The sequence below is a fragment of the Diadema setosum genome, chromosome 1, assembly GCF_964275005.1.
Source record: "Diadema setosum chromosome 1, eeDiaSeto1, whole genome shotgun sequence".
NCBI classification, from domain to species: domain Eukaryota; kingdom Metazoa; phylum Echinodermata; class Echinoidea; order Diadematoida; family Diadematidae; genus Diadema; species Diadema setosum.
Genome location: NC_092685.1, coordinates 45,925,501 through 45,939,209, shown reverse-complemented (window position 1 = coordinate 45,939,209; position 13,709 = coordinate 45,925,501). Strand labels below are relative to the sequence as shown.

The following is a 13,709-nucleotide window of genomic DNA, read 5'->3' as shown; positions in this document are numbered from 1 at the left end:
TTTAAAAATTGGCAATTATATGGCAATAATGCAGAAAGTTACAATCATTTCATTTTTGGTATGTCCTGAAAGATGACATCTAATGACTAACTTAAAGGACACATTGTAACTAAGTGATGATGGTATCATTTATAATATTAAACAAACAGGCTTACATTTGTGCTTGAAACGTCATCAAATTTCTGCACAGGAAAGAAATTTATTCATCTCTACAATAGTCAATGTCATCAAACAGAAACTCAAATGTAACTTGCTTGGGGTGATGCATCATGTTCACTTTTTAAAAATGTACAACTACTTCAAGCCCTGCCTCACAATGGGTGTGTTCGTGTGATGGATGAGTGCATCATTCATTTATGAACACCATAACAAGCACTCGGGGCTAATCAAATTGAATGTGTCACCATGACACACATGTACATGAAGACAACTGTCTCATGATAAGTTTTGTCTCGTACATAGATCTCAGGGCTGACATTGAGGGTTGAAGTGTTATCCTGCCCCCTCCTCCCCTTTCATTTCTGCACCTTCAGCTGCTATTTGCAGTTGTTACGAGAGATCCAAGCCTATACAACACAGGGCAAGAAAAAAAGAAGAAAAAAAAAAGAGTAGCAGCAGTTCCATTCACCTTCGTCTCCCAGCAAGCCTGCTTACAAAATCAGACGAAACACGACCTGGATTACTTTCCAAATAAGTCCACATCATTTCACTACATCGACATCAAACAGTGAAAGGGAGACTTCAGTGCGATCATTGACATAAAGAGAAAAACTGGAGTAACTCAAGCTTCTGCTGCTACTACAGGCAACACAGAGATGAATCATGTCGCTTGGCCTGTCACAAACGTGGCCACGATCAATACCTCACTCAGCGTAGTAATTATCTATAAATCTGAACATGACTGACAACGCCTGGTTGCTTCAACCCTCATGGAGACGAAGGAAAAAAAAAAAGGATGAAGGCAGATCCCTCAGAGATTTCCCTTCAGTGCCAGGACTTCAGAGTTCATCGGAATCAAATGTATTTCATGCATGATTTTTTTTTTTTTTCATAATTTTTCTTCTTCATTTTTTTCTCCCTTCCTGAACGGGTCGGGTCGCCACTCTGCCTGCAGTTTTATCAGTTTATTGTTGCCCTGCTCCTCCCTTTCTGAAAATAAAATGCAGATGTGCCTATGATAATGGATACCACCGGCGACATGGAATGACAGGGAGAGAGAATACGCCGGGGCTAGAAACACAACCACACGGCATATGGTGCTGGAATCTTACCTCAAAATGGGATTTGATATTTGTTCCACCCTCGTTCTGTTTTTTGTTTTTTGTTTTGTTTTGTTTTGGTTTTTTTTGGGGGGGGGGGTGTTATAGAAGAGCAGCCATAAACAATAACTTCATACAACTGTTATTGACAGTCTCATTGAGTTCAATTCTGGCATTCTCTATTGCTTTATTTGACTAGAGACCACAATTTCATGCAAGCACTGCCGCTTGTAACTTTTGTTTGTTCATGCAGAAACAAAAGACTCCTCCTCCATTTGTGTCAATCTGATTTAAAGGTTATTGGTAAGGACATGAAATAATGACCTAAATTTGTTCCACAATTTCCTGTCTATCAATATTATAGAAATATATCCTCTGAGGTTCATGCCTGTCCCTATGGAAGGAATTCCCTGTGGAGGAAAATCACTGATAGCATTATCATTTGTGGTTGTATATTGATATCCTCCCCAGGGCTCGCTGTGGTACTTTGAACAGCTTCATCCCTTGGAAGAGCCCCAGTAGTAATGGGGGAACACAGATGACCTAGAAACTTGTTTTACTTGGCAGAAGTAATGAAAGGCTTCTGTTCTGTGTACAAAAACACACGTTTCCTGTCTTGTTTGAAAGTTTTGCTTTCATTCAAAATTGCATGAAAGCAGACATGTTGTCTGTGTGAGAGTGTGCAGGCATTTTACAGTGAAAGTCGTGAGAATTGCATCTGTTATTTCTCGATTTTTGGTACCTCAATTTGTGCTAGTAGATTTAAATGCACGCAATCTGCTGCAAATTGTGTCCCCAATTTGTGGATGCTTTAAAAAATCAATAATTTGTTGCAAAGTAATCCCATATTATTTCAAAAGCATGATTTTCTTATCTAAATAGGATATTTATACCCTCACATTTGCTACCCCCTTTTCTTGATGACAATTCTCGAGTAGCACTTATCATCTTTGTCTTTGACCATGCAAATCTTTTCATCTAACCATATCAGTCTATTCAGTTACATGTTTATCACAATATCCGTAGCATTTTAGGATGGTGGTCCTATAAAGGTGAAAAGAACCTTTACACATAAACACAAACAAAAATGCATATCAAAAAGTAATCAACTTTTGAATGGAGATGCTCTGACACCAAAAACTGCATGTCAAACATTGATTTTCTTAAATGCAACTATTCAGATTAATTTCTTCAGAAATATATAACAGCACTATTAACATTGTACTTATATATTTCACTTAAATTCAGAGAGCTTTTGCAGCACTACCAGTTTCATGCCATTCTAAGAAACAGCTGCCTAATGCAAGGGCATCGGAGTCAAGGACCAATCCTCACTGCTACCAGTTACAGTACAGAGTTCCTTGTGTAGGCCTACTAATTCTGCTCAAATTGTGTCAAATAGTTCGCATACTTTATTCAATAGATGAGAGAGACATCTGCACTGCACAAAGCAGTTACTACAGTCATTCAGGCATTCCGCTTTCTTTGATTTAAGTCCCTTTCTTTCAATGCCCCAACGCTCAACAAAACTTTCCAAAACATCACCAGGGAAGGATAAATTACTTATAGGCCTCGAAACCATGCACTGGTATCCTTTCTTGTAGACGCACTGTGCACTTCACTGTGCATACTGCGCACAATCAGTACTTTGGCAAGTACCGTAGGCTTGCTTTCTTTTCTGCTGTTGACAAGTAAAAAATAAGGGGGGGGGGAGAAAAAAGAGAGAGGAGAAAAGCAGAAGATGTGTACAAAAGAGAAAGTTTGATCTAACTGTCCATCAAAACAGGATGGGACATATAGAGTTGTCTCGTTTCGGGTGCCACTCAAACAAAGAGTCGTGTCCCTGGACAAAGCTGCTTGGAATGTTAACTGGTGCAAGCCTGAAACCACTGCCTACGCCTGTGTCTGTAACATGCCCTGTTTACATCCAACCCACGCAGTGACTAGGGTGGAACGGGCATTCTTTAATGACACCAAGAACGTTGTGGTTGTGTTTGCTCAACTTTGTAATCATAAACAATGTGTCAATGTGTTCCACCATTCATACGAAGAACCTGAAAATAACTGAGGATGTGGCATTAATGAACCATTTGGCCATTGTCAAGGATATGAATGTTGATAACACTATAATTCGACCTCCCCAAAAAGAGAGGTCAATCAGAGTATATAATGTATCTATTTTTGCTTTGCGATTGGGATAAAGGGGATATGTGGGAGTGTAATCAAGTACACCATTTTTTTTTTTTAGCTTTTCACCTTAGCATTTTCATTTTGTCTTATAAATATCAAAATTAGATGCAGCTATTGAGCCAGTCTGAGCATGACATAAAAAGTCTGATAATGCTCATTCACAGGTTGAAATGAGAGCTGCTACACATAGACTGTGAAAATGATGTGTGTATAATATGCACATAACTGCTTGAAGCTGTCTTGATGGAAGTGGTCTGAAACCTGATATGATTACCGTATAGGTACAGTATCTACTTGTCTGGGCCATCAAGATTCCCTCCTCCAACATCTCGATCACACTCAGTTCAGACTCCATTCACACTTGGCCCCATTCAGTATACTTTCTTCTCTCATCTTAGCATTATTTTCACTCTCTCTTTTCCCTCCTCATTTGCTCAATTCCCTCAAGCTTGCATTTCAGCCATCGTCCAATTGCCTTATAGTTCTATCATGTCTTCTACCCAACTTTCAGTATACAGCATGTAGCACACAATATCAACACAAAAATACAACCATGTGGTTCTTTTGCATGCAGCATATAGCTACAACTTGGTGTAAGAAAAGTTTTACAAGCTGAAATCTGTCAAATTGTGGCTACTTTGTGCCAGTTTAGGGGCACAAAGTCCTGACTTCAACGTTCACACGAGCAGAAGTGCGCACATCCTCTCCCTCTCTCTAAACAGTGGCACAAAGCAACACTTCACAGGTACCAAGGATGGGCGGGCCGCTCTCTCTTTCACATCGCCACGACGACGCTTACCTGCCAGCGATCCCTTGACGGTGCTCACGGCCGCCCGACACTCTGCAAGGTCTGCAAACTGGAACGGGTTGACGCAAGCTCTTGCCTCCGAGCTGCAGCCACACTCCTCGGCCACGATGTTGCAGCCCGAGAAGGACTTGATTTCACAGGTTTCGGTGAAGCTCGAGCTGGTGTCATCCTCAAAATCTTCAGTTTAGAGAAAAGACAAAAGACAATACAAAACAAAATAAGAGTCCTTGTGAAGGTAGGATTGAAACTCACATGCACTAAGTCCAGCACAGAAAATGTTTACTGCCTCTGAAGCTAGTATTTGTGCAGTTGCTTGAACTTACAGCTATGTTTGTACGTTACATGCATCTTTTCAGCTTCCATTGAATCTTGCCATGACAACATTCATTTAATGGTCATCAAGTGAGGTGGTTCGCAATTTGAATATGCGGCATGTTGCCTGGAAAACCTTGATATGTGCAAGAAGTGCCCATCAGTCACAACGCACAAAATCCCTTGTGGCAGGGGATCAGCTTTAACCAAAGTAAACAAGCTGTGATGGAAAGATATGAATCTGTGGACAGATTTTTAGTCTGATTTCTGCAGACACATATTGACTCACTCTCCTATACATTTCTTATTTTTAGCATGTCATCAAATTTATGACATGGCAACACCTACAATATCTTACATTTTGAAGGATGTTGCACTAAAGTTGGGGCATGGTCCTGTGGCTATGGTATTAATAGCCTGAAAACACTCTACAAAATCTCTATTGATTTTTTTTTCCTATCAAACACCGAAACACAACCAACTCAAATCGAAATGCAAAATAGTTTAACACTTTACCCATCCGAGAGTAATTTTCTCGTCTTTCTTTGCTTCTCAGAAGAAGGGGATCGTAAGTTAACTCTCCTTTTTGTTTGAATAATAATAAGACTGAGAATAAGTGAAGAAATCAATTTCAGGTCTATCCCCCTCCTCTCTTTAAGGTCATACCATTAAGAGTTACAGGTGTTTGAAGGTAAAGGGGGATTGAAGTAGGCTACATGTAGGGATTAGGGTCCTTGAATGACTTAAAAAGCTTATTCCGATTTAAAAAACAACAACAAACAGTTAAGTCATCAGGTTGGAGTTTGAGAACAATTAATTGTAACATGATAATTAAACAGGGAGGAACATCAAAAGGAATACCAGTACTTTCCTTTTGCCAGAAGTTCTTTTTGCACAACAGATGCAGCTAATTATGCCATAAACAATTCATAGTAATTTGTATGTCATTTATAACATCACACTTGATTCACAGATTGGATTGCACCTCTGAGCTGAGTCAAGTTACATTGTACCATTTCTAAAGCTTTCAAAAACTGTGAGGGAAAACTTATCACAATTTGGCTTATGCTAAAATCTGACAAGTCACAGTGACAGAGAAGACAAACTACAGCCAAAAATTTCCTGGAAATGCTACAGATGGGAACAGAAGAGTGCTGTGACAGTGCATTTTTAAGGCAATCTTATACTCCATATTGTAGTCATTCTCTGACAGCGAATTAGTGGCATACATGTACTGTATTGTATGCACACACACTTGTTAATTCACTGTATACCCATTCACAGACTTGCTAATGAAGAAAATCATATTAACACCCCATTGTACAGTGTCAACAAGTACAATGTTTTAAAATTCTTGACTTTTGAAATCATATCATAAGTAGTAACATTTAAAAACAGTTGAGGATTCACCAAACAGCTAGAAATAATCTCCCCCACTCCATCCCGTCCATTCTCTCTTTACCTTCAAGTGTCACATATCTTCTTTACTCGTCATCCATTCAGTGACAGGACAATCAGACAACAGAAGGCCTACTCAATCTTATCGATTAGCTGAACTGTCTGGAAAATCTCTCCCTGAATCAAGGTGTTGTTGTAGCAAGATGCTCTGTCACACTCCTTGAGTACACTCCTCTAATTACAGGCAGCGCAGAAATCAATATCAGCACTCCTATATACTACTTTCCTTGTTTCACTCCCCCAAGAGAGCAGCATTGACAAGCATCCAATGGCTGCGGTTCTCGAACCAGAAAATATTCCTTGTTTGGGGGCTAGGTTCATCCGTGACAACTAAATAATGTACAAGTGTATGCTCACAAGTACAGACACACATGAATTTCGTATTTACCAGGTACTTGTGATGCATATTCAAATCCTAAGAAACAAAGATGATGCATGCATAGTTGTGCATTATAAACTAAAGAAATCCAATGCCAAATACATTATGTGTCTAGTAAAAATAGTATAGATGGACTTTGCTTTTGCTCTTTTTTTTTTTTTTTCTTGGCTTAATTGTAACTTGAAAAAACAAATGCAACACAAAACGTACTCTTTGAGACTAAAAGAACATGGAAAAATTGTATGCAGAGTCGAGGTGTTTGTATTTTAGGATCCTTACAATACAATACAAGTAAAACCCTCACATTTGGTGTACAGTAGGATAACCATGGAAGAATCTCATTAGCGTGCAAAGGAAATGGATTCAGATACGATACACTGCTTTGCCCTGCTGTGGAGTATACATGTAGGCACATTGCACATACCTGTTCCAAGGGATCCAGTATTCTAATCCCATCATGCAAATAATCACCGAGGCCAAATGAACATGCATGTGGCTTCAGTTGGAGAAACATTGTTCATCCCTACAATGTAGGAAAGTTATAAGTGTGCATACATGTACAGTACAAACACACACACATACACACACACACACACACACACACACACACACACACATGTATACACTTGTTTTTTTGGTTTTTTTTTAGATTCCACCAAGTCAACTGAGCACAACAGGCTTCATGATGTACAATCATGTTATCTTTGAAGCCATGCATTTCTTTACAGTTGTGTGTGTTTCACATTCTATCAAATGTTTGAGCATACTGCATTACAAGCAGTGAGGAGGTCTTAAAAACATTACAGTTTGCCCCAAAGCTCTGGTACGTTCAAAGAAGAAATCAATAAACAGAAATGCTTACAAATGCTAAACAAAGATGTCTACCAGAAAGACAATTTCACTCATGCTCCTTCTTATGTTTTCTTTTGTGGTTGTTGTTGTTTTTTTTTTAATATACACTGCATGAAGGGAGTGTAGATTTATATTGTTTGTTTGTTCTTATTACTGGCGCGCCAGAAACAAATATGCACCTCACAATACAATTATACAATGTACATGTACCACTGAAAGAAAATGAAAGATTTAGATGCAACAGACATTTACATCAATTACACACTACTACGTGTATGTGTCTGTTGTATTATAAATTGTATACCTGTACTTCCACAAAACTAGGTACACTATAGTTCATAAAAGTTTCATTTATGCAATCCCATTACCATCTTCGCTGTGTATTTTTGACAGTATGATTTGTTGAGACAAATTGCACGCTTCAATGTCACAGTAGTTTTGGTTAACTTTTTTTTTTTCAGGTCTAAAAACCATCTATATTCATCAAAATGTATCAAAGAAAAGGACTCGGAATGAAAGAAAAGTGATGCCTTAAAAAAAAATCAAATGCACCACGACCAATTTGTGAGTATGATATTTTTGTGAAACATAACTGGAGAGACATACAGCTGTATTCACAAGTGTTAAGTAAACAAAAAAGTTAGCAATGTCCTAGCTTGAAGATGGTATTCATGGTATTTCTGTTATACAGGAGGCATATTATTACAATGTAATAACTAGTCATCGGATGATACAGAATGCAAAATCCATGGCTAATACAGAGCTTGTTGCTGTGTTTTATGCACATCCTAACCGACCTAAAACATTTTTCTTTGGGCGCTTTATACTTCAGTGTTCAGAGTAAAACCAATTCATCTATCTGCTGAGCATAATCACACTACAGGCCAATAGACTTTTATATTTGGTTGACAAATGAAAAGTTCCAAATGAAATGTTGTTGGGCATTTGAGTATCTGTATGTTAAGCTTTAACAAAATAAACACACAAAAAAAAAAAAAAACCCAACACAACATACAGGTGTAAAGGTGTGACATGGTAGTATTACAGTACAGAGCAAAGAAATATTGTATCTTAGCTGCTTATAAATACATTGTAGCTTCACAGCATATTCTTTGCCAACACAAGCAGTTTTCCTGATAAAACTCAAATTTTGCACTCACCATATTTCTACAAACAGCTCTGTACAAATCAGAATTGAAGAAGTTATGTTGCCCTTTGTATGAACTACATGTACACAGCATAGGACATGACAAAAGTTACAATACTGACATCAGAATGCATATTAGGGATACTAGTGAATCACAAAATTAGCTTTCTTACAAAGACATCACAATGACCTCTTCTACCATGAACATCAGAACAAACTGATTGACAGTCATTGAGAGTTACGGATGTGGTATGATTAATTAGTGTGATTAGACACTTACGGCTCAATACCATTCACAAATCAGTCATCAAATTGATTATTTCCTCTGAAAATGACAAGAATGTGAAACGTACATTAGCATTACTCTGAATCAATGACACACAAATGAACTGGTTGGCCTGTTTACAAAAGTGTGTAGTTGAAAATGTAAGAATATAAGACATTTTCTGTGATTAGTAGCATTGCCTGCTCCCTCCTATAATCATGCCAGTCCAACAAATAGCAGAGAACTGTCCATGCACACTGCGTTTACTCTGCCCACATGGCATACAGTTGTACCCACAGGCTTTGAATTGTTTCCCCCTTTGCATGTACCTGCATACCATGCCCTCCTGGCATGGGGAGGACTGGATAGCCCTGCTCCATTAGTCCTGCTCTGATTCAGAGCTAAACACCCAGAGCATTTACACACCAACAGCATGCTACCTGCCCTTTGCCCCCTACAATCATCCAGCCCATTCTGTGGAGTGCTGCCTGGGTCTGCAAAAGTCCATTCAATCACACACTTGCAAGTGTGACTCCACGCTTTGTGACGGAGCCCTAACTGCTAATGTCCCCGGCTTTTAGAATTTCAAATAAAGAGCAGCTAATATCTCCAGTAACAAGTCTATGGTAGAAAGGCCAGTGATTTGCAAATCAATGCATCTGATGGCCAGCTGCACACATCACTAAGTCTTTATCTTGAAGTGTGGTCTATATAGTGTATGCCTGCATGTAGGTTTTTGTACATCTTTGTAATTGAATAGGAACATTGCATATCGCTATCTCTTCCTTTCTTTTTGATTCATTGCCACAGACATGTTACATTTCATCTTTGGAACTGCAAGTTACCACATATTTCCTGACTATATAAATTATTTTATGTGCACATTTTCCATTACCAATTACTTGTGACTTAAACAAATTTGTAAGCATTCAAGAACAACTTTATTCTCATCACACTGTATCTAGAACTATCTGACTTCAAAGACACAATGAAAATCTTCACAATGACTGCCACTTAAATTTCTCACTGGAAATACATGAATGAGAGAAAATTTAAAAGAAAAAAAAAACACCTTCCCTCCCTGAATTTGATACATCATATCATTTGTGTAGCTGTTCTTTTCTGAGTTGTTTTAATTATATCGAATAGTACTTTAATTCTAGTTCCTTTCTGACTGAAACTCCCTCCCTGTGGAGGTACATAGCAGTTGCGGCTCTGAGCATAGACACCTTCAAAATCAGGCTTGATCATCGCTGGATAGAGCAGCAGTACTTCACTCATCATTCTCAGTATATATTTCATGAACATATACTCTTGTGAGGACACTGCTTCCTTGCCCTCTCTGTCCCCTATCTACATGCACTTTATCATTGAAGTAAGTGGGTACTGTAGATATGATCGCACAGACAAGAGGATAGACCTGGAAGCCTGACTGCTGTTTCAGCATTCTTCTAATATCTGCCATAATTTCATAAATGGCAAATGGTAAACAATTTTGCAAAAATGACAGCAAAAGACTTCATGCCCACGGAATGGCATTATATAGGGAGCTTCTGCTAAAACAGAGAAATATATTTCCTAGTATAGTGTACAAGTAGTACCAAGATTGCTCAAACAGAATGTTTTCCCTCAATACCAGCAAAAGGTCACAGAGGTATTCAATATCTTTCCTTCTCCTCTTTCCACATAATTCCATTATCCCCTGAAAATCTCCAAGCTACAGTATTTTTTCAGCTTAGTCAGTTTTATTAGACCATGCATTAACCTGTGCAATCCTCTCCTTACACAGTGGCACCATGTATCTTTTCAATTGAAGGGGTCGGTGCAATATAGTGCTAACCCACACTTTTGTCAAAATTGAGTTACATGCATTTTCATAATCCTTATCCTTTACTCTAACCTCCGTGAAAATATCATATTTGAATTCTACCAATAAGATGGTAAAAAATGCATGCATTCATGTTTTATTAATGTACAATGTATGGACTTTCCAAAGATTCAACAGCAATTATCTCAAAATGACTATTGTGTGGGTTAGCACTATATTGCACCGACCCCTTCAATTGTAGATCTGAAAATTGATGACATGACTTTGTCTTGTCTTGCTGAAGATGCCCACAATCAATAGGTTGACTATCATGGCACTAGGGATATAGACTGTTACAAGCTTGACCAGTCCTACATTGACCTACCAAACTGCTATTTCATACTGTACAAATTCTTCTTCTTCTTTTTTTTCTAAAATAAAAAAAAATGCCCAATGATGGCTGGTTATTTGCTGACCCTTGACATAAATGTGTCAAGGTTTGAAGCAGCCACTACTTCCTCTGGAAGGCTGTTCCAGTCCTTTATGGTCCTCGGTAGGAAAGATGACCTCCTGTACTATATTCTGCAGGTGACAACCTGGAATCGTTTGCTATGAGAGCATCATTGGCGAGGGGGTAGTGGGAGAGTGGAGAGATGTGAGATTTTCCTGCAATGCTCCAGCCAAGCCAAGGGTCTTGATCATCTAGCTTACACTTGATGTGTTATGGTACCTGAACAGCACAAAGCTAGCAGCTTGTCTCTGTACAGACTCTACAGCTTATTGATGTTTTTTTCTGAGTAGCAGGATTCCAAACACAGCAGGCATACTCTAGAGCTGGTCTTACAAAGGCCTTGTACACTGTTTCCTTAATTTCATTTTCAGATTTTTTTTTTTTCTAAGGAAGCCAAGTTTAAAATTAGTATTAATGTACTGGTCATGTACATTGCACATAGTAGTATTTTGGATGTCACTGATATATAGCAACATTAAAAGATGCTTAAGTCTCTCTATAGCAATCTACAATTGTAAATGATGCGATGTATGGGGTCATTATATACCTTGGAAATATACCTTGGAAGTAGGCATTTAAAGTTAATAACTTATTTGCCTCTCGTTGACGTTATCATCAGGACGAAAAATCCACATTAGGACACAAGTCTAGTGGCGCTGTACAGCAGTTGCTGAACATTATTTACGAGATTTCGGCTTCCAGAAAGTTCCACTTCATGATAGCAAAAATCCTCTGTTTAAAGAGGATTATCAGAAACAAACCAACAAACAAGAATCTAATTCCGAGCAGCAATCACTTTGACGGACAGACAAAACTTTGTGTAATCTACAAATATCGGTATGCATTGGACATGAAAGCTGCAATACTACTCCCCCTCAAACAAACAAAACAAAACAAAGAAAACAAAGAAAAACAAAATTCCAAATACAGCCATACTACTTTCTCTGCATTCACTCCTTCATGAACTAAGTATAATGTAAGTTCCAACCTACGGAAACATACAATATTAAAGTATGCTAAACATGGATTACAATTCTGAACTATCAAAGTCGAGAACTGGAAGTATGAACTTGGGATCATTTCTTTATTTGGGTACAGTGATAATAAATGATGTATAGCGAGGTGCCCGCACCTCGTCAGGGGCCCGAATACCGTCACCCCGCTTAAAATTGTTTTAAGCGCACTCAACAAAAATTTATGCCCGGGACTGTGTTCAGTAAGCTTGAAACTTGGCAGGGCTACCACAACCAAGCAAACTGTGGTGAAAACCGAACGATTTTTCGCGAAAATCTGAAATTTAATCGGAATACGTGTTATAAGTATCACAACTGTCCCCGCACGCATCTTTTACGTGTATGTCTATGGGAGCATCACGGTCACCCGCACACGTCTTTTACGTGCTTTGTCTATGGGAGCGCGGGTGACGAGTTGCGGGCCCCTTCCTTAGCGCGCAACTTTTTCGCATCGTTCGCGTTTGACGACGATAGCAGCAAATTTTCGATATCGAGCAGTGAAATTGTGGTTCCATTGGAATTTTCAGCATTTTTCCTGTATGTGAGTTGGATTTCAAAGAATTTCAGTGGCGAAATGAGATTCAAATATGCGCAAACATTAACTATGACGAGGTGCGGGTCACCCAAGTATACATGTAGTCGATAACACCAGGCAAGGACCCTGAAAAAAAAAAAAAAATTGAGTAGCCCTTGTTGTAGGGTATATAATAAAAACTCCAAAGTAAAAACAAACAAACAAACAACAAAAACCATCTTTGATCAATGAAGTTTCTCACTCTTTTACTTAAGTGGTCTGGCAAATTTGGTTTCCATAGCAGCAATATGTTTTTTATGTTGGTAAAAGATAATGAGAAACTCCTAAGTTTACTGCAGATGCTAGAGTAGAAACTGTTCTTCTCGACCTTTACCAACATGGTTGTGGCGTCGTCTTGAATTGCAACTAACTGCAACCACATCTGATGAAACATGACATCAAAACTACAAAAGATATATTTTTTTACATGAAATTGAAACGGGATGAAATTAAATACAAACCACTGCATATTCCAGGAACATCTGAACGCACGGATCCTCCAGATTCAACAATCCGTTCACATACGGACCCCTTATCACATTGTCCATGTTTGTTAAATTGCCCACCGCAAGATTGTCCCGGTTGCTTGGCGCACTGCTTGCAGCAGCCACAAACATCATCTACAAGCCCTCCAGGGCAAGACAAAACGGGGCAATTCTCAGGAATACAGGTGCCGCAAGACAGGGCAGAAATTGTGGTGAAGACCGAAAGCATAAGCACTGCTGACACTAGCAGTTGAAAATGCTTCGACGCCATCACTTATTCTTGTATCACTTCAAAAAGAAAGAAAAAAAAAAAAGAAGAAAATTGTGCACATCAAAGCAGGTTCACAACGAAACAATCATTTATTGAGGGTTTTCACTCGTATGTCATCAGCTTATATCCAGATCAATGCCATGGACGACAGTTGGCGACAGTTGCTGTATGAGAAACGGAAGGAATATTGCGACACCAGCCGAGTAGAGTATGGATGTGATTACACCGCATACCGCCTAACCAGACGATTTGGCAGAAGTTCCGACTTGATGATGCAAGTGTCCGTCCAACGAAGGCCCGTTACCACTCGACCACTCACAGAGACGAACGTCAGAGTCTTGTCTGTCTGACTTCAAAGTTCTGTCTCGCAACCAATGA

At 38.9% G+C, this 13,709-nt stretch overlaps 1 protein-coding gene across 1 annotated transcript in view; it reads right to left on the bottom strand.

Moving 5' to 3' along the window:
- LOC140239673 (cysteine-rich motor neuron 1 protein-like) overlaps positions 1-13,368 on the bottom strand; it is a 100,959-nt gene extending 87,591 nt beyond the window's left edge. Inside the window, exons 1-2 of the mRNA XM_072319532.1 lie at positions 13,037-13,368; positions 4,249-4,434 (exon numbers count right to left, since the gene is read on the bottom strand). Coding sequence (XP_072175633.1) covers positions 4,249-4,434; positions 13,037-13,331 — 481 coding nt within the window. The 5' untranslated portion in view covers positions 13,332-13,368. The remainder of the gene's footprint in view (positions 1-4,248; positions 4,435-13,036) is intronic.
- Between the last annotated feature and the right edge of the window lie 341 nt (positions 13,369-13,709).